Genomic DNA, 26,165 nt, shown 5'->3' on the forward strand with positions numbered 1-26,165 from the left:
CAAAACATTATTCTTGTGGGACGTGGTGGAGTGGGTGAGATGTATCTGTTAAATAATACATAGTAAGTATAGTGTGGCCTTGGTAAGGGGTCTGTGGTTTTCACCTGACTGGCAAAGGGGTCTGTGGAACAAGAAAGGTTAAGAACCCCTGCCTAGATCAAAAGGAGGGCTAATTCTAGAAAACTTGGGCATTCCAGTTGCCACGAGGAGGAATCCAAGGGAAAAGAATCATAGGAAGAATAGAACCACCAGCAGGTGCTCAGAAGAGGGAGATTACTGCCATCTCTCACAGATGCAGCCAGAATTAGCCACAGGATATTAAATACTGCAGGCTTCAGATGTGCATGAGATGGCTGTGAGGGGCCTGGTCAATTGGTCGAAAATTTATCCCAAAAGGGACGTAGAAAAATAAAATAATCATTTGAGAATAATCATTTGGCACTAGTAAAGTACAGTGGATGCAGCAGGTACTCAATAAATGTTTATCGTTGTCTACATAGCACCTGCAATTATGCATGTATTTGCTCCAGTGGAAATGATCTTAAGCTGTATATTCCATCCCGTAATCAGCCCTTCATCGTTGTTTTTATATTCACCCCCGCAAAGGCACAAAGTAGGCTCTGGCTAAAGGGCTGCTGCTCCCTGGTGACTTATGAAGTGGAACACAGGAAAGCTGCAGGAAGCGCTTTGGGGCTAAATTTAGAAAGTCAGCACAGGTATTGCGCAGGATACCAGAGCCTGCCCTGAGCTTCTTCCCACAGTCTGAAAGAACCTTATTTCTCCTCACCATTTTGTATTTCAAACCTTCAGAAACATTCAAAAAATACAGAGAATGCTCACACACCCTGTATCCATATTCACTGACAATTAATGTTTTGCCATATTTGCTTCACTTTTCCTCATGTATGTTTTCTCTCTGGCATATAGATATATATAGATATATGTGTGTTTATACTTTTTCCTAACCATTTGAGAGGAAGTAGGCATGTCACGATACTTCATCTCTGAATACTTCAGCCTATATTATCCTAAGAACAAGGACATTCTTCTATCAATCACATTAGAACTGTCATACTCAGGAAATTTAATGATACTGTTTTCTACGTACAGTTCTCATTTGTCCCAATAATGTCCTTTATGATTTCAATCCAATTTCCTATCAGTGCATTGCATCTAGTTGTCACGGGTCTGTGAATCTTAAGTAACTTTTGTCTCTCTCTCTTCCATGCAGCTGCTGGGTAGATCAATTGACTTGAACAGACTCATTACCCAGCGCATATCTGCCGCCATGTATAAATCCTTAGACCAGGCCATCAGCCGCTTCGAGAGTGAGGACCTGACCTCCATCGTGGTAAGAGCCTGGGAGCAGGAGAGAGGTCTGGTGTGGAATTCCTCAGCCTGGAAGCCCAGCTCCACTGGGCCACTTAAGGAAGCACAGTCTCTTGCCTTTCCAACAGAAAGGAACAGGCAGAAAACATTCTAGTGGAAAGAGAATATCTTGCCAAACTCTTGCCCAGATTCACTCTGTAGGAGGGGAGGATCTCCTTGAAATCTCTAATGCTGGCGCCCCCAGGCACAGCTGCTTGTCCCTTAGCTTCCTGCAGAGCAGAGCGAGTGAGTGAGTGAGTGAGTGTCCTCAGAAGCCAGGGCGGGGGCACAGCAGGGCTCCATGGGCGTAGAGTCGCATTGTGAATGGCCCAGTGCTTGGTTTAGTGGTCTGCTATTGTGTTGAAATTCTTAATAATTTTTTAACAAGGGGGCCCGCTTTTTCATCTTGCACTGTGCCCCATACATAGCTGGTCCTGAGCGGGGAATAATCTGCTCCCTTTCCCCAGAGTACAGCAATTTTCACTGCCCTCTAAATCTCTCTCTCTCTCTCTCTCTCTCTCTCTCTCTCTCTCTGAGAATTAGAATAGACTTGATTGATTAGTCTTTAAGGAAACAAAAGAATACTTAAATGCTTTCAAAAGTGGATGAAGGCTTAATGGCAGTGCTCCAATATGTGTTCATCAATTGTAACAAATGGACCACAGTAAGGAAGGATGCTGTTAATTGGGAAAATGTGGGAGGGGTAGGGAGTGGGGCATAAGGGAATCCCCTATATTTTTATTGAAACATTTCTATAATCTAACATTTATGTAATCTCAGTATCTTTCTAAAAAATTTTAAAAAGCAAGGGCGTAGAGACTCAAAAAAATAAAAGTAAAAATAAATAAAAATGTTAACCGCCCCCTCCCCAAAAAATAAATAAAAATAAGAGAATAAAAGCCAAAGGACAAATTGGCTTAAGTACCACCTTTACAGTAATATCACTGAATGTTAATTTTAGGGGGGAAAAAAGTGGATGAATAAAAAGAGTAAGGGAAATTGAAAATTACCATTAATATAACATAGTAGTAAACATTGAGGCAAGATCCACCAATGGATGCTAACCTTAATGGGCAAAACTTGGAGAAAAAACAGAGTACTTGCCTAATCTCAAACTATCTCCCCCAAGATACTTATTAACTACAAAGAGGCCACTAGCAACTTTCTAGTGAAGAAAATACCGCCTCTACCAAGTATCAAGATCCGCATCACCAGTAATAAGATATATTGATATCGTGTAGGCCCTCATGGATTCTTCTGGGGTGTTCTTGCCAAAATCCATGCTCTCAGCAGACAAACCCAAATGGAGGAAAATTATACATACTCACACACAAAGTGAACAATACTTTTCAGAAGTCTCATGGGCATAAAAGACAAGGAAAGGACTGTTACAGATTATAAGAGACTAAGGAGACACGACAACTAAATGCAGCATAGCACCCTGCATTGGATCCTAGAGCAGAAAAAGGTCATCAGTAGAAAATCTGGTGAAATCTGAATAAAGTCTGTCATTTCACTAACAGTATTTTATACCAGTGTTAATTTCCTAGTTCTGATCTTTATACTATGGTTATGCAATATATTAATTAACACTGAGGAAGCTGGGTAAAGGGTACTGTTTTTACACCTTTTATCTAAGTCGAAAAGTATTCCAAACAAAAAGTTTATTTTTTTTAAAGCAAAAATAAGATGACTAAGAACTAAGGCTTCAGAGTCAGACAGACTTAGGGTCCCTGTGCTGGCCTGCCACTTACCAGCTGGCCGACCTTCTCTTCTCCAAGCCTGTTTTCTCCTTTGTAAAATGGAGGAAGTGAAAGAATTTAACTCATAGGGTTGTTATAAGGATAAAATGAGATACTTCCTGGAAAGGGTTTAGCATATTTCCTTGCACATAGTAAGCATTTAATAAATAATAGCTTATGAGTAAAAAGGATGAGAGAAAAATATAAATTTCCGGCTGTGATAAAATGGTTTCAGGCTAAATTTAAAGCAATATTTTATAAGAAGTGAGGAAAGAAAAAAAATTTCTCACAATTTAAGACTCACAGCTTTATTGAGCATCTCATTCAGAAAGGAGAAGGGAGCTCTGCCAAAGGAGGGGCAAGGCGAAGTTATATAGGGTAAATGCGGAAGCGAGTCAGGAAATGTGATTGGCTGGCATTATGTTTCCATTTTACATAGGGTGTGGGTCTTACAAAGTGGGGAACAGCTATACATTGATTAGTATAGCATGCTTGTCCTTTCTGTTAATCTATCTCTATTGGACTCAAATTAGTTTTATCACCAGGTGTTGCTTACCAACAGCCCTATAGGGTGTGTTCCATTTTTTCAGCAAAGCCCCACAGGTCAGTTATTTTTGTCCTCTGGAAAGGGGTCCTTTCCCCACAATGCCCAATGCAGTGGCCATTTTATTTAACTTAGCAGTGGTCCCACCCTCCAGTCACCACCACTGATTTCTTTTATTAGCTGCCCATTTTCCAGGGACCCTGTAGAAAACCCCAAAGACCGTTTGATATCAGTAAGTTATCACCTAGGGTTTGGTTTTGGGAAGGTGAAATGTCAGAAAGTTGTTAGATATGAATATTTTGTTGAATAGAATCATGGGTCACTGTGAAATATTTGGTTCTCTATTTAACCAAAGTGACAAAAGATTTTAAAACTAAATTGGAACATGACTTAAAAAAAAATTTTTTTTTTCAAAGTGAGAAGACTTGGTCTCTTAAACAGTAAAGGATAAGAAAGTCAATATAAAGGAGATTATTCAGATAAAATAGACTATCTGCCTTCTCAGTAGATTACTCAGATGTTTACGAAAAACCTTTTACAATGATTTCCTGAGCAGACCAATAATCCAAGAAAACTTATCATTTTGAGAGAAAACCAAATTCTAGTTTTGTATTAAAAAAACTAGTAAGAAAGCTCTTAAAAATCTTGTAAACCTATCAAAGCTCAGCCAACCTTGATCATGACAAATAAAATTCTTTTTCCACAAACCTTCTACAACTTTCTTTAGCCATTTACCTTTGGTCCTACACATTCCTGTTTCTCATTCTGCAACAAGTCATTTTACTTTAGCACTGAACCACTCTTTTTCCACAACAAAAACATGTCTTGGAAACATTCTTCAGGCCAACATCCTGCCAAACAGTAACTCTTCATATAAGCTTGTCAGAGTAATAACTCAGTTTGGTTAAACACAATGTATATTTTTCATCATTTTAAAGATCTAGTGGATATAATGCTAGCTTATTTGATAAGTCTATAAATTTAGGAAGAACATACTCAACTAGAATAACATTGTTTGCTTGTGTGACAGTTTGAAGCTCTTTGTGAAACCTAGAAAAGATCATGTTTGTGGAGTTAGTCCATTCCTGTGGGTGTGGAACCCTTTGATTGAATTGAATTCAGTTGGAGGCCTTTAATTAGAGTACTTCCCTGAGGCATGGCCCAGGATGGATCTAGGCCCCTCTTGCTGGAGTCCTGTAAATGGGAGAAAAATGAAGAGTGGAGCTCGGGGAGAAAGTGAGCCTCGAGGAGAAAGCAGAGACTAGCCACCATTTTGCCTTGCCAAGTTGCAGGAGTCCAGGATTGCCAGCAGCTGACCTTTGGTGAGACAGCATCTTTGATGACACTTTGATTTGGACATTTTCACAGCCCTTGAACTGTTAAGATTTTACCTTAATTACCACTATAACAGCCAACCCATTTCTGGTATTTTGCACTGGGAGCTTTTAGCAAACTCAAACCGCTTGTATTGTACTTAGCATTGATAACTCAGAAGACAAAGCTATTTTTTATTTCTTTTGTCTTTTTTTTGGTCATCTTTGTTTTTTTAATGTTACATTCAAAAAATATAGGTCCCCATATACCCCCACCCCCCTCACCCCACTCCTCCCTCCATAATATTTTTATTTAGTAATATTAAACTAGTCCCATTTGTCAAAGGTTTATCTGACTTACGTGAATTTAATTTTTTTTTTTTTAATTTGGGTTAGTCCTAAGACTAAATTCCAAATTTCCATTGGAAATATTAGAAGTTTGCTTTCTTTAGTTTCTAGGACTTTAGGAGTATTAATTTATATAGAAATGCTTATTTATCTTTAAGCCAATTTGAAGAGGGCTCTTTTAAGGAGTTTTATAAGTTAATTTGGTAATACCATCTGGAGTTAGGAAAACAACATACACCAAACATACAACAGAGAGAGCTTATAGCTTCAATTTAAAATCTTTTCAGCTATGAGTCAGTCACAAAAACTCAAACATAGAAAACATAGAATTATAACACTCACTAGTTTATATAAGCTATTTTAGAGTTTTGCAATTTCATAGTAGACTCTGAATACCACTTAAAATAGGTGCCTCATTCAGCATCTTTAATTTGGGAGTGTTTTTTCTCAAGTGCATCTCTGAAATGAGTGATGTTCTAATGGGGACATTCCTTATAATGCCATTGCAACTCTACGTTGTCTTTGGTGAAATTTTGTTATTTTGTTAGATAGGCACAGCTTCAGCCCCATAATTTTTGAACATCTAATATGCCAAAGTGCCAGAAGGTAGAGAATCAAAGTTTTTAGAGTTCAGGGATCCCATCTTTATCATTTCACTTCCTACCCTGTGCACAGGACAAAAAACTTCTTACCTTGTGTAGAGATCGGAGAGCTCAAAAAGAGAGAGAGTGGAGCTCAGATCCTAGAGGGACTCACCCAACAACCTTTGGAGATGGTGAGGAAGATGGAGAACTTTCTTCTCCTGACTTTCTGGTTGTCTCCAGAGACGAAAGCAGTTGCCTTCAGATCTCATTCTTATTCCCAAAACTGATAAAAGAAAAGCTTTTCATGCAATTTAGGACCTCAAAGCTTTATTGAGCTATTCATGAATCTAGCAGCATCCTGTTCAGAAAGTATAAAGGAGCTCTGCTGAGGGAGAGGAAAGGGGAAGCTCATAGGGCAAATGTGGAAGCTAGTGAGGAAATGTTCTGACTGGCTGGCATTACATTTATATTTTACATACATTTCCAGGGTGTGGGTCTTACAAAGTGGGGAACAGCTCCACATGGGTTAGTATGGTATGCTTGTTCATTCTGATAAGCTGTCTCTACTGGGCCCATTTTAGTTTCATTACCCAGATTTGTATATCAACAGCCCTGTAGGGTGTGTTCCTTTTTTTTTTTTTTCCAGCAAACCCCTGCAGGTCAATTGTTTTTGTCATCTGTCAAAGCCCTTTCCTGAAAGAGATTCTCTGCCCACAATGCCCAAAGCAGGCAGCCATTTTATTTTACTTAACAGAGGACTTGACCCAACTGTTCATCTCAGAGTCCTCGTGTTACTGTATTTTATCTAGGTTCTTGGCTATGCTGCAGAAATGAATTTCAAGAGCATGCCAGGTAAGTTAGGTCAGTAATTTATTCAGGTAGGGAGGGAAGAGAAATGGGAGAAAATAACAGAAAATAAGGGCAGGGGTCCCAGGTAGAGAGGAAAGGGATGAAAAAGGATAAAGAGGGCTGATTTACAAGCTACAATTCCCCATTATAGATTATAAGTCCCCAGGTTTACTTGCGTTGCCACGTGGCAGAGGAAAAATGGCGAGAGCAGCGCACAGAGGGCTGGAACAGGTCCAGAGACAAGAGAGCAGGGCGAGGGGCGCTCAGTCCTCGTGGTTTGCTTTATAAACTACTAACCATTCCACCCCTTTGCTAATGGCAGGAGAGGGGTTCCAGCTGTTTGCTGTTTTGATTGATCACCCCACCCATCAATCCCCTAGTAAGGACCCAATGAAAAAGTCCCTAGGGAACATCCGGGGCTTTTCCTTGCTCCTAGAAGAAGTCTTTGCCCTGGATAGCAGAACCCCGGAGGTGAGAGTCTTCCAGTAGCCCTCTTGGGGGTTACTGATGTCCACATGGGCTCTGCCAGGTTCTAGATCTATTAATTCCCTATCTTACTAGCCTGCTTTACTTGGTCACTTCCTTCAAGAAACTATAATATAACACACGTTCGGCTGGGGAATAATCTGGCCTCCTTTCTTTTGGAGAAATAGTTTTTCTTTGTGGATGCCAAAATATTAGCAGTGATTATCTCCAAGTGGTGGGATTTTTTGTGTTCTTATTTTTTCTTTATCTGTATTTTTTAGTTTCCCTATAATGACCATATCTTATGGGAAAAATGGTTTTGTTGTTAAGTATGTTCATGGCCTCCTCCAACTCCTTGAAACGCACTGAGTGTTCTTTTAGTTGGGAAAACGATCAAACACGGGAAGCCCTTGTTTATCAGGTAAGGGCAGTGGCCCCACAAGAGTGCCCACTTCCCATGGAGAAGGAGAAGACAAGCCCGGGGGAAGCTCTTTCCGGGCGGGGTCAGAATGGCCTCAATCTCCTTTGCTGAGAAGCTTCTGCCTCTACCAAGAAACAAAGCGAGGAATGTGCTCCTTTGGCCCTTTCCTCCACCTTAGACTCTCCTTTGCAGGTGGCAATGGGGAGGCAGCTTGGCTGCCAGCTGTGAGAGGTCAGAGCTATGTCAGTCAGTTGCCCTCATTGTACACAGCTGAGCAGATAGTCTCTGGATGCTCTGATCCTGAAGTTCAGCATGGGCAGCCTGCAGGCTCTGTTTTGTTTAGTCTGTGTAGTGTATTTAAAATTTTGAGCCAACACTTAACATTTGGAAGAACCTAACCAAAAATGCTGAAGCTCTGGCAACCCCAGGCCAGCCTGCCCAGATGGCAGCACTTGTCTGGAAACCACTAGTAGTTCCCTCTACAGGGACTGTGCTCCCTTCCGGATGCCTGGAGCCCCAAGTTTGAGACCCCTGCTCTCCTCCCCTCCTGAGGTCACAGAGCTGGTTAGCAATCCAGTGTAGTTAAACCTCAGGTCTTCTGATTCCCACGGAAGAACTCTTTCCACTACCTGACGGAAGGTTCCCGTTTGGGTGTTTTATTTCCCCAGCTCAGCTGTTGAGTGTTGCCCCTCAGTAAACTGGCTCCAATGCACAGAGTTGATATGCTCTCAAAAGCACCCAACCACGAAACAATTCTAACACTCACATGGCCTTTCAAACCTTCCACACCTTGGAACACCAAGTCCTGAATCCAGTATTAAAATGCACTCTCCTGATTTTAAGGCTAGGAGAGCACACCCTATGCAAAAATACAGTTTGTATTTCATAATAAAGAGACATGCCTGTTCTCGGCGTTGGGAGTTAGATGTGGACCTGCTTTTCGGCACCGCGCGTATTAGCAGTCCAGAACGCTCTCCTGTCTCTACTGTAAACGCTGAGGCACGTTTGTGAGACTTAAAATGGCAGAACATTAGAACAGAAATTGTTCCCTGGTTTCTCATCAGCAGTTATCTTCCCAGTAACAGGACGCCTGCCTCAGTGTGCCAAGGGACGCAGTAATCATACAAATAAACTCATTAGCGCTTACTGAATTTGCTTTTGTTTGTTTAACCCAACCTCAGTGAATGGGAACTAAGCAGCAGGTGATTCTGTCTTTCCAGCTTTCATCTACTTCACTGTGCACAATGACTGGAAGCCCCTCGTCTGGCTGCCCTTTTGAAATCCCTTCCCTATGTGCCCGTCGCTGATCTCAGGCCAGGCCCCCTTCAGCTGCTGCTTCTGTGACACCCCTTGTCAGCAGGTCCCTTTCTTTCACTCCCCCAACCCAAGGGAACCAAAGGTTTACTTTTTTCTCCGTTCACATAGATGGCAGCCTTTGAATTACAAAGTTGATGGAGATGACATCATCTTCTTTTTTTAAATTAATACTTAAACTTAGGTTTTTCTTAAGGAAAATTTACAGTATCTACAAAAGTAGAGCGACTAGTCCAGTGGGCCCAATTTTCCTGTCACTGAGTCTCAGTGATCAGTATGTGGCCAATCTCGTTTGATCTCTCCTCCTCCCCCACCCCAGATCATTTTGAAGCAAGTCCCAGACAGGATGCCATTCTAGTTGTAAGTTTCCAGTATGTAGATCTAAAAAAAATTGAAGACTTGCTTTCCTTAGCATAATCCTCCATGGCCTGGAGCACGTCCCTGATGAGCTGGGACAGAGAGCTTCAGTATAGAGGAACAGACTGGCACCAGGACATGTGGCCCATCGATTTTTTATGTGACCAGCACAGAGGTGGTCCTTTTTTAAAAAAGTAAGTTTACAGCATTTAAATCCAGATTGCAGCCTTCTTTTGAAAAGTGGCAGACTTTGCCATCACTCAGCCACATTCCCACCTGGTGATAGTCAGGTGGGGTCAAGTAGCTGCTCCACCTTTAACCAGGCACGGGCTCCCCCATTTGCCACTGAAAACCCACGCCAAGACTCTTGCCCCTGCCCCCAGCTTGTCTCATTACATGCTCCATCTGGCCCCTTTACCCACATAGATTTGCAAGATTTGATCCAGTCCTACACCCCCATTTTTTTTTCTTTTAATATATATATATTTTTTAAATTTATTGAAGTATATCACTCATACATAAATATACATAAACAACATATGTATATAGTATTATATTGTACTATACAACTATAGTAATAGTTGTGAACTTACAAAACAAACATATAGCATCAGACAGGACTCTCATAACTCACCCTACCATCAATACCTTGCATTGTTGTTGAACAGTTTAATGATTAAAGAGCATTGTCAAAACGTTACTACTAACCAAAGTATTTTCCCCCAACCCACCCTATTTTTACTATTTTTATATCATTTATATATGAACATATATAAACAATAAGTATGGTAAAAGTTGTGAACTTAACAAAGCAAACATGCATAACATTATACAGGGGTCCCATACATCATCCCCCCACCACTACCTTGCATTGTCGTGAGAGGTTTGTTATAAATTATGAAAGAATATTGTCAAAATCTTACTACTTTTTTTAAATAGCCCTATTTCTTTATTTTATTTATTATTTTTTAAAGATTTATTTCTCTCCCCTCCCCCCCGCCCCGGTTGTCTGTACTCTGTATCTATTTGCCGCGTCATCTTTGTCCACTTCTGTTGTCAGTGGCACAGGAATCTGTGTTTCTTTTGGTTGCCTTATCTTGTGTCAGCTCTCCATGTGGGCGGCACCATTCTTAGGCAGGCTGCACTTTCTTTTGCACTGGGCAGCTCTCCTTATGGGGCGCACTCCTTGCACGTGGGGCTCCCCTATGCGGGGAACACCCCTGCGTGGCAGGGCACTCCTTGTGCGCATCAGCACTGCACATGGGCCAGCTGCACACAGGTCAAGGAGGCCCGGGGTTTGAACTGCGGACCTCCCATGTGGTAGGCGAACACCCTAACCCCTGGGCCAAGTCCGCTTCCCAAAATCTTACTACTAATTATAGTCCTTATCTTGTATTTGGTGTATTTTTCCCCCAAATTATTTTTAAATGTATTTTTTTATGACAGAGGTTGTAAACTTATTAAACAATCATGCACATGTGCAGAATTCCCAAACAACACCCCTCCATCAACACACCACACTGTGGTGGAACATTTGCTATAGATAAGATAATATCATCTGATTGTTACCACTTCCATAGTGTATATTTGGCACACATTTTCCATACTGCCCCATTATCAACACAGTACATCTTTGGCATAGATGCAAGAATATTATATTATTACTGCTAACCACAGTCCATAGGTAACTCCAATTGTATTTTTCCCTTGTTTCTCCACATTCCCACCACCATGCAGTAGTGATATACATTTGCTGTATCTCACAGAGGACACTCTTGCATCTGTGCTATCAACCACAATTCTCATCCACCTCTTGGCTTCCTGTGCTATTCAGTTCCTAGATTATTCTCTAACATTCTGTCAGTTGGCATTTATATACCTACACTATCATTTTCAGCCTGCCTATTTATAAACTAGCTGTTACTCACTATTGTGTTATCATTCTATACATTTCCACTCTTTTACAGTAAAGCTAATTAAAAATTCTATATACATGAAACATCAGTAGTCCCTCTCAGTCCTCCTCTTATCTCCTTTAAGAATCCACCACCTACCATCAGGTCTTGAAGCTGTTTTCCTACAATTTCTTCTAGAAGCTTTATGGTTCTTTTATTTTTAGGTTTTTGACCCATTTTGAGTTAAGTTTTGGATAAGTTATGAGATAGGGGTCCTCATTCCTTCTTTTGGCTATGGACATCCAGTTCTTTCAGCACCATTTTGCTGAAAGGACTGTTCTGCCTGAGCTGTGTGGGTTTGACAGGCTAGTCAAAAATCACTTGACCATACATGTGAGGGGTCTGTTTCTGAACCATCAGTTTGGTTCCATTTGTCTATGTGTCTGTCTTTATGCCAGTACCATGCTGTTTTTACCACTATAGCTGGGTAATATAATTTAAAGTCTGGAGATGAGGGGTTGCTCTTCCTTTTTAAGATGTTTCTGGCTATTCAGGACCCCTTACCCTTCCAAATAAATTTGATAATCATGTTCTCCTTTTTTTTTTTTTTAAATGCTGGTGGAATTTTTATCAGGATTGCATTGAATCTGTGTATCAATTTGAGTAGAATTGACATGATATCTAGTCTGCCAGTCCATGAGCATGGAATGTTCTTCCAGTTATTTAGGCCTTTTTAAATTTCTTTAACATTGAGTTGCTGTTTTCTGAATATAAGTGCTTTATATCATTGGTTAAGTTTATTCCTTACTATTTGGGTTTTATCTGTCATTTATATTTTCACCACTCTTTTGACACTTTTAGTTACATTTATTGATATAATCTTCATTTCTAGACTCTCTTCCAGGCCTCACTCTCCTGTCTTTAAGATTCTTGGCTGGAAGTTTTTCTCTTGTAGTATCTTAAATATACCACTGTCTTCTTGCCTCCCTGGTTTCCGGTGAGAAAACAACACTTAATCTTTTTTTTTTTTTTTTTTTTTAAAGATTTATTTATTTATTTAATTTCCCCCCCTCCCCTGGTTGTCTGTTCTTGGTGTCTATTTGCTGCGCCTTGTTTCTTTGTCCGCTTCTGTTGTCGTCAGCGGCACGGGAAGTGTGGGCGGCGCCATTCCTGGGCAGGCTGCTCTTTCTCTTCACGCTGGGCGGCTCTCCTCACGGGCACACTCCTTGCGGGTGGGGCTCCCCCACGCGGGGGACACCCTTGCGTGGTACGGCACTCCTTGCGTGGTACGGCACTCCTTGCGCGCATCAGCACTGCGCATGGCCAGCTCCACACGGGTCAAGGAGGCCCGGGGTTTGAACCGCGGACCTCCCATATGGTAGACGGACGCCCTAACCACTGGGCCAAAGTCCGTTTCCCAACACTTAATCTTATTGGATATCCCTTATATGTTATACATTGCTTTTCCGATGCTGTTATCAGAATTTTTTCTTTGTCTTTGGCATTTGACATTCCGATGAATATGTGTCTTGGAGTTTGTCTATTCGGATTTTTTCAGATGGGAATACATTGTGCTTCTTGGACATATATCTCTATGTCCTTGAATAAGTTCAGGAAATTTTCCACCATTATTTCTTCAAATATTCCTCTGCCCCTTTTCCCTTCTCTTCACCTTCTGGGGCACCCATGACACATATGTTGGCATGTCTTTTGCTGTCATTTAGTTCCCTGAGACCTTGTTCAAATTTTTCCATTCTTCATCTGTTCTTTTGTATGTTCACTTTCAGAGGCCATTTCTTCAAGCTCACCAGTCCTGTCTTCTGCCTCCTCAAATCTGCTATTATGTGATTCCAATGTGTTATTTTTTAAAATTTCATGTATTGTGCCTTTCACTCCCATAAGATCTGCTACTTTTCTATGTATGCCTTCAAGTTCTTCTTTGTGCTCATCCAGTGTCTTCTTAATATTCTTAATCTCTTTAGCCATCTCATTGAATTTATTAAGATTTGTTTGAACATCTATGTTTAGTTGTCTCAACTCCTTTATGTCATCTGGAGTCTTATCTTGTTCCTTTAACTGGGCCATATCTTCCTGTTTCTTGGTGTGGATTGCAATTTTTTGTTGGTGTCTTGGCATCTGGCTTACTAGAGTATTTATTCAGGGTGTAGTTTTTATCTTTAGCTTAGGGCTTCCTGCCCTTTCTCCCTTGCTGGTTGTGAAGTAGGAGCCAAAGATGTAGTTTGTGCTGTAAGTTGTTGTGGAGTCTTAAGCTGCCCTCATTGCCCCAGGGACCAATGAAGCTTTTCCCAACTTTTTCCTTACTAGGAGTAGGGACAGAGTCACAGCTGTGTGTAATAATCCAAGTAATGCAGGCCTAGACTGTAGTTACCCAGAGAGACTGATGAAGCTTCCTGTCCCTTTCTCCCCTACCTGAAGTGGGAGTGGAGCTGCAGGTGTGGGTAGCATTTGCCCCAGTAGACTTCCAGTTATTCATCTGTGCCAGCCAAAGGTACCTGTATTTACCTGGATAGGCTGGTGCAGGGCCCACCAACCTCCTCCCTGCCAGAGGTGGGACAGAAGACTAGCTTAGGGCTTCAGGCAGATCTGGGTGAAAGAAACTGGTTCCTACTGTCACTGTGATTTTTGGTCTGCCCCGCTTCCCCCCATGCTGGGGGCAGAGTCAAAATGGCGGCCCCGACCTCTTTCTGACTTGGACAGATATACACCCTAGCTGTTCCTAGGGTTATACCTTAGCCAGCTGAGTCTTATTAATCAGTAGCCAAAATTGGTGGCCAACCATCTCCTCCTCCCCTGTTTTTGGGAAATGGAGCTTCCAATTCCAGCCACAGAATAGCTCCTGGGGCAGCTTATGCTGCCAAAGTAGGATAATCACTGGCCTCTGCAGCTTGGCCGGTAATTTCCCGGAGAGGCTGGCACAGGTTGTCCCAGCTTCCTCCCTGCCAGAGGTGGGGCTGGGGCCTACACTAGAGCTACAATATAACCTGAATGGAAAGAAGATGGTCCCTACCAGCACTGTGATTTTCAGTCCGCCCCACTTCCCCTTGTGCCAGGTGCAGAGTTAAGATGGCAACTACCAGCCTCTTTCCAACCTGGACAGGTTCAAATGTTGATTGTTCTTAGGATTATACTTAAGGCCGCTGAATTTACTCATCAGTAGCTGAAGTTGGTGCCAAACCGTCTCTTCCTCCCCCATTTTGGGGACGTGAAGCTTCCAATTCCAGCTTCAGAACAGCTCCCGAGGAGGCTTGTGCCTCAGTGGAGGATGGGCAAGGCCTCCGGGCCGTGGAGTGCTCTACTTATGAATCTTCTCTGTAGATGAGCAGTCTCCTTCCATCAAGAATGTTGCAGGATGCTCCTTTGGCCTCCTGAAGCCCCCAAGCAGGTGTTTCAGCTAGCTCCAGAGAGCTCTAGATCTTTACTAACTGCCCTGTAGCAGGAGCTGACTCTTGGAGCTCCCTACTTCACCGCCATCTTGCTGGTGCTCCCCTACACCCCCATTTTAGAGCCAAAGAATGTGAGTTTCAGAGAGGCAGAGCTCCAAGGCTGGAACCATGGTTTCAGCTCCACCTGACAAAGTGCTGGACTCCATTCAAGGTGATAGGGGCTTGTAGCTGAAGAGGACAAGACTGTTATCCCTCAAGGGGCTGCCTCTTGTGACCTGAGACAAGTGGCCCTGTGGCCCAGCCATTAGAGTTGACTGGCAGCCACCCTACCACCAGCCCTGTTCTGGTCTGCTGCCTCCCTGAGCCTCTTTCAGCCCTTACTCTGTAATACCATTTCTATCTTGTGAAGGGCTTCTGCAGCTCCTGCTTCCTTTTTCTAGCAGCTGTGTCACAGGCCAAGAACACAAGATTTATTGGAGGACCTAGAATCATATCCCCAAGACCTGTTATACACTTCCAAGCAAGTTCCTTAACCACTGAGCCTGTTTCCTCCTCTGTGAAACAGTAACAGTTGGATCTCTCACAAGACCTCTTAACCAGAACAATGTCTGAGTGTCCTAGAGCATCACAAAATTAGGGATATCTTCTCTTTCTGGACAAGACTATGCTTTGATTCTTTTTTGCTTTGATTCTTTTTGATAGCAATTATGGATAAGTTGCAGCATAACCAAGGGACCAAAGCAGCCAAAAGGGTTTTGCTGCCCCTCTATTTCTCAGCAAATGCATGCCCTGCTGTGTCTGAGTATTACCCACTCTGTTCCTACTCTCTGCCTGTAGGTGGGAATCCAAGTGATGGAGCGCACAGCTCTCACCATGCATTTGTCGTGGCGGGCAGGCTGTAGCATACTCACCTGTGTCATGCAGCCAAGCCTCCACTGCACATCTCCTGTGTGGCTGAGAGACCTGCAGTCCAACGGAGCGGGATTCTCCCTGGTGCATTCTTTTAAGATTTCCTGGGGAAACTTATAGTATACAGGAGTTAAAGAGTGTGGACCCCGGAGCCCAACTTCCTGGGTTTGAAGCGGAGTTATTTAACTTCTCAAAGCCTCATTTCGACCTGTGTAAATTAACAACAGCAACAATCCTGACAGCACGGGATTAATTCATTTATGACCATTAAGTGAATGTACACATATAAAGTGCTTTGACTATTGCTTGGCACATACTGTGTTGAACCATATAGAATTACCACTATTTGACAGTGTCTGACCTGGAAAAAGCAGCACATTCTTATGGTTCTGTCTAATAGCAAGCACCTAAGAGGTGGTGGCTCTTATTATTTATCTGCAGGAGAGAGGTCGAACCTTTGGTGATAGCCAGTCACAACTCTCTTACTCGTAACACTGGGGAACAAGCTTTTTCCTCATTAATGGAAAAGCTGGAAAGTAAGCCAGCAATCGTTCTTCCCAAAGATGTTTAAACAGGGGATTTGTACAGAAGTGCAGCCCACCCCGAACACAGCCTGGCAATTCCTTCTGCTTCTCAACAGAAGGGAAATGTGTTCAAGCACTGCGGGGCCCTGGGCCCCGTGCAGGCTATCAGGTGGTTGTCTGAGGGGCTCCGCGCCAGCACGGAAGGGACATCCGATTACATGCTGTACGCGGCTAGGGTTTGCACGCGAGTCCTCAGCAGCCTCGGTGCTCTCTTGGCAGGAGCTGGAGTGGCTGCTGGAGATCAACCGGCTCACACACCGGCTGCTCTGCAAGCACATGACCCTGGACAGCTTTGACGCCATGTTCCGGGAGGCCAACCATAATGTGTCCGCCCCCTATGGCCGCATCACCCTGCACGTCTTCTGGGAGCTGAACTTCGACTTCCTCCCAAACTACTGCTACAATGGGTCCACGAACCGGTAAGAGTCCCTGTGCAAAAGGGGGGCTGGGGCCCGGGCAGCGACTAGCTGCCTTTTCCAAATCAGGCCTCGCACACGTGTGAGTTCATTCCCGTGACAGGTGTCTCCATGGCCCCTACTGGGTGCAGGCTCTGTGCTGGAGGCTTGGGGTTCCATGATGAGCAAGCAGACACCCACCTCCATCCCGGAGCCTCCAGACTAAGGCAGGTGCATATGACCAATCAGTGCACAATAGATGCACCATTTCAAGCAGTGAACAAGGAGATGGATGAAAGCCAACAGAACCACGAGAGGGATTATAGGCCACCTGCTCCAGCCCAGGAAGGTGGCGTGAGCCTCAAGGAAGGCCTCTCTGGGGAAGTCATGCTTGGATTGTGTGGCAAGGAACAAGAAGGAATAAATAAGGCAGAAAGACAGGAGAAGAGTTTTCCAGGCAAACGGAGAGGCTAGTCAGGGTGGAGTGGGTGAGATGGAGAGCGGAGCCATGAACAGGAAGGCAGGAAGCAGAGGAAGCAGAAGCCTGACTGTGCACACTCTGGGCCACATTTGGATCAGGCATTTATGAGCCTTGGAAGAGTTTGAGGCAGGGGAGTGATGTGATCAGGTTGAACTCTTATAAGGACATCCACGTGGTTGAATGCCTGTGTGCACCAAACAGGTATACGTTTGCAGAACACACATGTGCATGACAGAGTGGAACATGTTTCCTGCAAGGTGCGTGGCCCTGGGCCAGCACTGGGATAGAAATAAGACCTGATCCCTCTGTCGCACAGAGGCTTATAACCTGGTCGAAAAGGTGAGCCATGTACACACAAACAAGTACGTAAGGATGTGCAAAAATGTAGGTGCCTGTGGTTTTTCCTCAGTATCCCTGGGGTTGGTATTATGTTAAATAGATGGAAGGGTATGGAGGGGACCCACAGGTGCACCTGGACAGGACAGACTTACGTTCTCCAAGGATTTGCGACTCTTAACCCTCTTGGACAAGTGTCCACAAACTATATGCAGCCTGTGGGCCTCCCACCACCTCTCTTTGCACAGCCTATGAGCCACGAATGGTTTTGAAATTTTCAGATGGTTGAAAAATTCAAAGAAGAATATATTTAGTGATAAATGAAAATCATTTGAAATTCATAAAATTCTATGGGCACATAGCCACGTCCACTCACCCACGGCTGCTTTTGCGCTATAATGGCAGAGCTGATAGTTGTGGTAGACCATCTGTCCTGCAAAGCCTAACATATTAGCTTTCTAGGCCTATACAGAAAAACATTTGCCAACTATGGCTCTTAAGAAACCAATTTGGGGGTGAAGGAATGGAGACGCAGATGAGGGCTATTTTCAGGATCAGCCTACTCTTACTGTCTTGCCCGCTGGCCTTCTGAGCTGCCCCAAGTCCCAAGGCAGGCCCTGGAATCCAGACTGCAGTTTTCCCATGTATGGAAAGAAGATGGTAATTGAATAAGGGGATGTCAGAAGAGTTTAGTACCTTTATGGACAAGCATTGCCCAGGTCAGGAAGGGCCCCTGCTCCGTTACATCCCACGAAGAATAAGAGGAGAGCTCACTTAACTCCTGCCCCATCTCTTCTCTTCTACCAGTTTTGTCCGAACTGCTATTCCTTTCACCCAAGAACCACAAAGAGATAAACCCGCCAACGTCCAGCCTTATTACCTCTATGGATCCAAGGTAAGTAGTCCTGCTCATGCTTTACCTATGAGAGGGTTACTGTGAAAAAAGAAATAGAAAAGCATTCCCTAACTGGGCAAGTGAGGAGGTCTGGAGCTGAAGAGGCAGCAGTGAGACACGGGCAGAAACAACTGCGAGTATATTCATCTTTATTTGTTCACAGCTAGCAGGGATGGAGACAAATGCACACCTAGCAGGGCTGGAAACAGGCCAGGGGCTATTAGGTTCAGTTTTCTCTAACAGGGAAATAGGTCTGTGGGGCGTCTCGTCGTGGCTTCCCATCTCATCCCGCTTCTCAGGTGATTCGTTGCAGTATCATCCTGAGATTCAGGGATTTTGTGCTCCATAAATGGGAGAGATTAAAAGATAGGATGAGATTGGGAAATGGAGCTTCCCGAAGGCAGGAGCTAGAGCTGAGAAACAGGTCTTCCCCTGCTTCTTTGCTGCTCATGCTCATACATACATATCCTGGCTCTATGGAAACCCTCCCAAATGGTGTCCCTTTTCTAAGTCAGCCAGTCCTCTTCTATAATTCATTAAACAAACATTTTTTAAGTGTCCACTGTATGCTAGACACTGGGCTAGATTCTTCATGCTGGGGATACATCAGCGATCAAAACAGACATAATCTCTGCCCTCCTTGAGTTCCATTTCCATATCCATGGCAGGGGCAGAGGAACAGGGTTCACAGATTCTCACCAACACTACAGACGTAGAATATTCATTTCTTACCATATGGGAGGAATGAAGAAAGATCCTGAGAGGACAAAATATGTCAACAACAGCAACAACAAAAAATGCCAACATTTTTCTTTACAATGAAATAAAAACGGCTGCTTTTGACCACATTCTCAAAAAGTAAGCACAAATGGACTTGAAAGAAGCACTAACAGTGTAAATGTGTTAGAAAAGGTACTACCCTGGGTTGGGAGCCCTCACTTTGGAAGTATGATTAACCAAGATGCATTTCCATCAGGTGGGCCTAAAGCTGGGGTCTAGAAAGTCCGAGGGTGATCCTGGGAAGGTACAGGTCTTCTCCAATATAGCTAATCTAACCAGAGTAATTTTCTCAAACCCAGGGGAGTTTATGGGCAGTACTTTAGGTGGCTCACAGACATGGCATTAAATAACATTGTCTTACAAAATAAAAAATAAGCTATCTTCCTTAATTCTTTTTTAAACCTTAGGATGATGTCAAGAAGAAAGTCTCATTTTGATGCTAAAATGTCTTTAATACTTCTCCAACACTTGCTAATCTCCCTTCTTATCAGAAATAAAAAGCAGCCCTCAAGCTCAGAGCCCTTGGCAGCCAATAGAATCTAAGTCAAATTTAATATGATATTGCTTTCATTCTATTTATTTTTATGGTGCTTCCCTTCTATTTATAGCAGGAAGGTACTGGTGTTTCATTTCTGAATAAGTTTGTTTCAAATATGAGCCAATTTAAAGAGAACTACTGTTAACAATAGTAAAAATAGCCCATGGTTTAAAAGAAAATGTGAAGATGGAGATAAGAGATGGTGTGGGATTGTCTAAAATTTGGAAAACACTCTAAAGAAGGCTTCTCGCATCTTTCCAACATAATTCCCCGAAAGGCAGAGGAGACTGATGTCTGCCCCAGCCCACTGAAGACATAGCTCAAAGAGCCCATCTCCAAGTGAAAAATTTCCTGGATGTTTTTGCACATTTCGTTTTCTACTCATACCCGTGTTTGTCTTGATGTTAAAATAAAGCTTTTAATTCTTGACTGGGCCCCCCCCCCCCCAATGGACACTCCCTGGAACTATATGTTTTCCAATTTGAGAAGCTTTCTCCTAAGACATTCATCCAACCCAGTTCATCCACAACAGCACTGACAATTGAGCCAGAGAAATGGGTAGTCTACAGACAAATTTTTACAAAAGATCTACTGTGCACAGGACTTCAGGCCACTTGGCGCAGGCTGTCTCCTCCCCACCTCTCACTCCCCGCGGTGAGGCGGGATGGCGGGCGGATCGCCGCCCTCCCTACCAAGAGCGCCCTCGTCGGGGACCTGCAGGGCGGCTTCCGCTTCCGCTTCCGGCTCCGCTCCAGCTCTGGAGTTCTTGCGCGGCAGTTCCACCAGGGGGAGCCCCTGCAGGTCTTCCTCCCTCTGCCCCAGAGCCGGTGCCTCCTCCGGCCATCTCACCAACCCATTGGCTTCCTCCATGTGGCCCGCTCGGTAAGACCATCGAGGCTCATGGCAGCGGATGCACCAGAACTGGAGGCAGATGAAGGCTAAGACGGCAGTGAAGCAGGCCAGCAGGATGGCCATCAGCACCCACAGGGATATTTGTGGGTCTACCAGGGAGCTTCCGGCAGCCAGTGGGCTCTTATCCAGGGTGTGAAACATGGTGCAGTAGTGCCTGTAGGGGAAGGCGGCCTTCTTGCAGCTGATGCACAGGAAATAGAGAGTGGAAGGGGCGAGGTGTTCAAGTACCACGGAGCTGATCGTTCGAGGCACCTTCTCCTCGTGGTGGAAGCTGTAGCGAAGATAGCCAGAGAAGATGCTGTTCCAATTGGGCCTATACATAATATGGTAATAGTCCTCCAGGCAGGGCTCCGAGGACGACCAGGAGATGATGGCTCCCGTATAAGAAACGTTCCCAACCTCGATGTTCATCCCGATTCTGGAACCAGAATCAAAGTGAAGAGTGACATCCCCCTATTTAAGTACTTGTATTTATGATTGTCATAGCCACCACTTACTGAATATTTTTTATAAAGACTCATATCGCCCCCTTTTACAGACAAAGAAATGGAGGCTGAGAGGTTATGTTACTTAGCTAGGCACAGCTGACAAGTGGCAGAATGAGTTTCAATTGGGTCTGCCTCATGCCAAAGCTGGTGGCCATTCTCCAGCCTATCCAGCCCTGACTCAGATCCTTTAGATGTAGGAGATTGTTCTTAACCCTCAAAAAGGGAAGAAGAAAGGCAATAAAAGGAGAAATCCATTAGAATCACCAAGTGCACCACAGGGCTGTGACATCCACTCAGGCAATTGTTTCACCTAAAATTTGCCCTCTTGACCTCCTTCCTCTTGTCCAAATGCTGTGAGCTCAGTTTGCTAGGACATTCTGCCCACTGCTTTTTTGCCCTCCTGTTCTCTTGCTCACAGTGGGAGGAGATCCGTCACTTATTGGCAGCAGATTTCTCCGCAAAGCCTCTGCTCGTATTCTGTTTGTTTGTTCTTTTAAAGCCAAGTATACCCAGGAAATCTCTTTCCTAGATCAAGACAATCAGCTTCTAATACCAGCATAACTACTACTCTTTCTTACACTGATACTGTGAATACCAATCATAATAGCCACCAATATTTCATGAGCAGTTACTAGGTCACAGGCCATGCGAGATGCTTGACATACAATAGTAGATTTCCTTTATTCTTCACCACACCATCTGAGGTGACTCCCCATTTTACAGATGAACAATCTGACATCACTCAGCTAATAAATAAAACTAGGGCTCAAAGCTACTAAACTGCTGGAGCTGCACTTCCAGACTCAAGGCTGCTGGGCCTAAAAATAATGTTATTGGCAAATGAAGTGTTGGTGCTAGGATCCCCTTGCTGTTTTTCCAGACAAATCAAATGTACCCTCTTCAGACTGCCAGTAAGACTGAGCCACCATCAGACTTCTTAGCTCCTTTTTAATTCTGTCTACCTGAGAAAGATGGTTCCCCTCCATTGAATTTCTCCTGATCTAGAATTTGGGGATAGGCATATTAACCTACAAATGTTAGTATATAAATTTCACCCTGCTTTGTTCTCTGCCCCTCCTCTCTAACTTGAGATACAGAAGATTTCGTTTTAGATTACAATGACATAGTAAAGTGCAGCTGATAGGATTTTAACCTGAATCGGATATTAAGCCTAACATTTCTATTCTGAGCCACCTTTCTCTCCCCTGTCCCCTCCTACCTTCTATTTTTATGCGCATATTCCTGGGAGGGTTGAGCTGCAGAAAGATACACAGCGTAGAGTACTTTTTCAATCCTTGTTTTTCTTCTGTAAGGATGACAATGAGCTAAAATGCTCAGGAAGGGAAATAGTTCATTTCCAGTGGGCTGGAAATTTCTTCCCAGAAAAAATGAGCAATAAGGGAAGAGACAGGTGTACTCAGATCCTTCCAGGAAAGGTCATTGCAAAGAAGATGGAATATTTTTGCTGCCTCTTTTGGCCTCCTTTCCTTACAGACCCATCCACCCCATCCCAACTCCCCACATCCCTGTAAATACACTTCCAGCCACAGTGGAAAAAGCTCAGTCACTATTTAGCAGACGTAGGGAACCAACTTTGTAAAATCCCTTCCGTCAGGAGTAATCAGGAATCATGTTTTTTGTCACAGATCTTTTCTCCTGTTTGCCTCGCATCTGACGCTGCCTGGCTTCGCACACTGAGTCCCCCACAGCAGCAGACATTTTTAAGAGCTTTCTGTCAAGACGCAAGCAGCCTCCTCAGCTTTTAGGACTAAATCAGTCTTCCTTATTTGTTTTTCTTCCACTACTTCTGTTTCTAAATCCTTCTCCCGTTTTTAGCTACTGCTTTTTCCTTGCCTGGCCTTTCTCCAAGCCTGGTATGAAAGAAAAAGCCATTTATGTTTCCAAGAAGAGCCATTTCCATCTCTTACCTGATGCTCGCCGTGTGTCTGCTGAGCGCTCAGCCCGCAGAGGCAGCGTGGACCAAAGCTGAAGGAATGGTGCTTCTCCCCTCCTCCGCTGTGGGCTCTCCTTGATGTCTCTCTCGCCACTGTCTGAGTAATCCCACTGTCGCCCCCAACGCTCACATTATTCATTTCTTCAGATCAGCATCATTCACCATGGTAACCAACAGGCATCTATACGCACGATGCTTTCAGGGACCAGGCTGAAAAAGCTTTTGCCCAGTGAGGGAAGCTCTCATTCGTTTGGGGAAAAAAAAAAAAAAAGGCAAACAATTTCCTGCAGATTAATCCCAAGGATGATATAAATTCTTCCAAGGCTCCTAAATCTCCTCTCTAATTGGCTAGTTATCCTCATTTCCTGTTTTCTTGCCCTATCTAGATCCTCCTAGGTATAGGGTGTAAACATGTAGTTGTCCTTCGCGGTCATCCTGCAACTAAAACAGTAGCATTCATCCATATCCTCTCCTAGTCCTTGCCTCCCACTCCATCTCTATATCCTTTTCCTTCTTTATTCTTGTCTCCCGTGGGTTAACTAGTTCAATGACCCTGGTCGAGACTTGTTCCCTGCACCTCAGTTCCATCGTCTGTAAAGGTATGTACTTGGACTAGATCTTGATGGCAGACAGATGGAATGAAGACTGCCCCTGCCAGTCCGCAGCCCATGTCAAGCTTGCTGAACCATCATGGCACTTAGAGTGGGTTCAGCAGTGTCCCCCTACCCCCTACCAAAATTCACATCTACCTAGAACTCAGAATGTGAGCTTGTTTGGAAATAGGGTTTTTACAGATGTAATTAGTTAAGGTCCACGAGATGAAGTCATCCTGGACTTAGATCAGGTCCTAAATCCAATGACTTGTGTCTTTATAAGAAAAAGAAGAGGGAAAGAGAGACACAGAAGAAACGCCACGTGATGACAGAGGCAGAGGTTGTCGTTTTAGTGCCACAAGTTGAGAAACCACCAGAAACTCAGAGAATCAAGGAAAGATCCTTGTCTAGAGTCTTCAGAAGGTACAAGGCTCTGCCAGCACCTTGATTTTAGACTTCTGGCACCCAGAGCTATGAATGAGTAAGCTTTGTCATTTTGAGCCACCAAGTTTTAGTAATCTGTTGCAGCAGCCACAGGAAACTAATACAGCACTCTTTCCAGTTGAGCTCAGAAGCAGCCTGAGTCCTTCTCAACACAGACATCCCAAGAAACTGCTTACCTGTCAATTGGTGTTAACCCCAACAGTGGAAACTGTTCCTCTTCCTAGATTAGACGATCCCCAAAGTTCCTTTCTGTTCAGAAATCCTCACTTTGCTTGCTGGCCCTTTTCCCATTTCCACAAAGATATACCTGTCTCTGAGATTCCATTTCTTTCCTTTTCCCCAAACCTTCTAAGAATGCATGGCCACCAGAATACTGAGATGATCGCAGAGCTTGTCTGAAATAAAGGATGAAAAGTAACTCAGATAGATCGAGGCCTAAATTATTTTACAAAATATTATGTGTTTAAAAAAAGCTGGCTGGAAGCAGATGTAGCTCAAGTGGTTGAATGCCTGCTTCCCCTGCATGAGGTCTTGGGTTCGATCCCTGGTACCTCCTAAAAAGAAAAACAAGTTTGAAAAAACCAACTTTCACTGGGGAGCAGATGTAGCTCAGTGGTCGAGTGCCTGCTTCCCATGTACAAAGTCCTGTGTTTAATCCCCAGTACCTCCTAAAAATTAAAAAAAAAAAAAGCTGGCTATTTCTTCTTGGTTCTTGCCAAAGTATCCAAGTGAACCCATGAAGGTCTTCTTGTGATTCATGTCGAAAACAATGAAAAAGTTCTGAAAAGTGAAGACCTGGTGAGTCACAGAACCTTCCCCTGGCCAAGGGTCTCCCTGAGGCACGCAGTCTGGGACATGAGTGTTCCTTGATCAAAGACTTTGCTGTGTGGCTTCCTGTGGCATTCAGTCTCCCCAGGCGCCTGTCTTAAATATGCTGCGGTAGGTGCAGCCCGTCCCTTCCCAGATGCTAATGGTGACTCCTTGCCAAGCAGAAAAGCATCCTTTCCATGGAAAGGACAATACGTGTGGTTTGCAGGTGCCTTTTGAAAAGGTTATTTTGAGGAGAACAAAAATACCAGATTTAGGGGTGGGGAGGCAGAAGGAGTTACTAGGTGGAACTTCAATCAACCTATTTTCCACAGAAAGTAAGAATTTATTTTTAATGCTCCTGGAAGATACTTTGAACCTTGAGCTTTTATGTTTAAGAAAGTAAGATGCTCTGAGAACAGGAGGCTCTTGTTTCACAGACCGAGAGAGAAGAAATGGCATTCCTCAGGCCACATAGCTGAGTGGTGACAAAGCTAGGAGAGGAAACCAGGTCCCTGACTCTAAGCCCAAGGCTCGGCTTCTCCTCAGGGCAGTCACTGTTCACCAGCAGGACCCAGAAGAGCCAGCAGAGCCCTCGGTGAATGTGATAAATTTTCTGGGGACCACTCAGGAGACGGCTGCCCAGGCAAACTCAGTCTTTTTCCACCATCAAGGAAGACCCTTCAGTACTTATATCCAAGTTGTAGCCTCTTTAGCTGCCAAGCCAGGCAGTCCCTAGTTGGTTTACATCAGTGGTCAACTACTGTCAGAGGCACTCAGCCAAGAGCAGGTCCTGATTCACCTTCCCTGAAGGCGGCAGTGAAAGGATGAGGAGGTACAACACCTGGACTGGCAAATGGGAGAAGGTTTACAGTGCAGGAATGAGATCCCCAGACTGGGTTTAAATCATGACTGTGTGGCCTTGGACAAATTTCCTCACTTCTCTGTGCCTCCGTTTACTCCATTGACTATCAACGATACCTGCCTTAAAATGTTATTGCAGCAGTTAGAAGAACCCATGTCTGTAAATGCTGGGCTAGGCAATAGAAGCTGCTGTTATTAAAAAGAAAAGATCACTGGGTCAGAGCCATTTCCTGAGTTGGCTCATCTGAGGCTAGAGTGGGCAACACAGGTTTGTCCCTTGCCTTTCTTTTTTTTCCTAGGACAGCTTTGTTTTTACTTTTTTTAACCTATGTGCTCATTGTACAGAATTTAAAGATTATAGAAAAGTTTAAAGAAGACAATAAAACTCCTATACCTCAGGGATAGCCACCTGGAACATTTTGGTGCATTTTACACGTATTTTCTCATTTTCCCCACGTGACAACTATTTGATGTAGGCCCTCCTATCCTCGTTTTACAAAGGGAGAAACTAGGGCTCAGAGAGGTTAACTAACTTGACCATTATCGCAGGGGTAGGCAGTGGCAGAGCAAGGATTTAAGCC

General features: G+C 43.9%; 2 protein-coding genes across 5 annotated transcripts in view; one reads left to right on the plus strand and one right to left on the minus strand.

The window, feature by feature from the left end:
* CYFIP2 (cytoplasmic FMR1 interacting protein 2) overlaps positions 1-26,165 on the plus strand; it is a 130,522-nt gene that overhangs the window by 61,229 nt on the left and 43,128 nt on the right. For all 4 annotated transcript variants that reach the window (XM_004453525.4, XM_004453526.5, XM_058281424.2 and 1 more), the window contains 3 exons: positions 1,232-1,351; positions 16,317-16,516; positions 18,117-18,204. In XM_004453525.4, coding sequence (XP_004453582.1) covers positions 1,232-1,351; positions 16,317-16,516; positions 18,117-18,204 — 408 coding nt within the window. The remainder of the gene's footprint in view (positions 1-1,231; positions 1,352-16,316; positions 16,517-18,116; positions 18,205-26,165) is intronic.
* On the minus strand, positions 18,339-24,308 carry FNDC9 (fibronectin type III domain containing 9). The gene is made up of 2 exons (XM_023587402.3): positions 22,851-24,308; positions 18,339-20,852 (listed from the first exon to the last, which is right to left on the minus strand). The coding sequence occupies exon 2, from the start codon at positions 20,843-20,845 to the stop codon at positions 20,165-20,167; it is 681 nt and encodes a 226-aa protein (XP_023443170.1). The 5' UTR covers positions 20,846-20,852; positions 22,851-24,308; the 3' UTR covers positions 18,339-20,164.

The sequence above is a fragment of the Dasypus novemcinctus genome, chromosome 2 (assembly GCF_030445035.2).
Source record: "Dasypus novemcinctus isolate mDasNov1 chromosome 2, mDasNov1.1.hap2, whole genome shotgun sequence".
Classification (NCBI taxonomy): Eukaryota; Metazoa; Chordata; class Mammalia; order Cingulata; family Dasypodidae; genus Dasypus; species Dasypus novemcinctus.

Bases quoted from the DNA above. Each gene is read 5' to 3' on its own strand.
- FNDC9 (XM_023587402.3), bottom strand. From the start codon at position 20,845: ATGAACATCGAGGTTGGGAACGTTTCTTATACGGGAGCCATCATCTCC.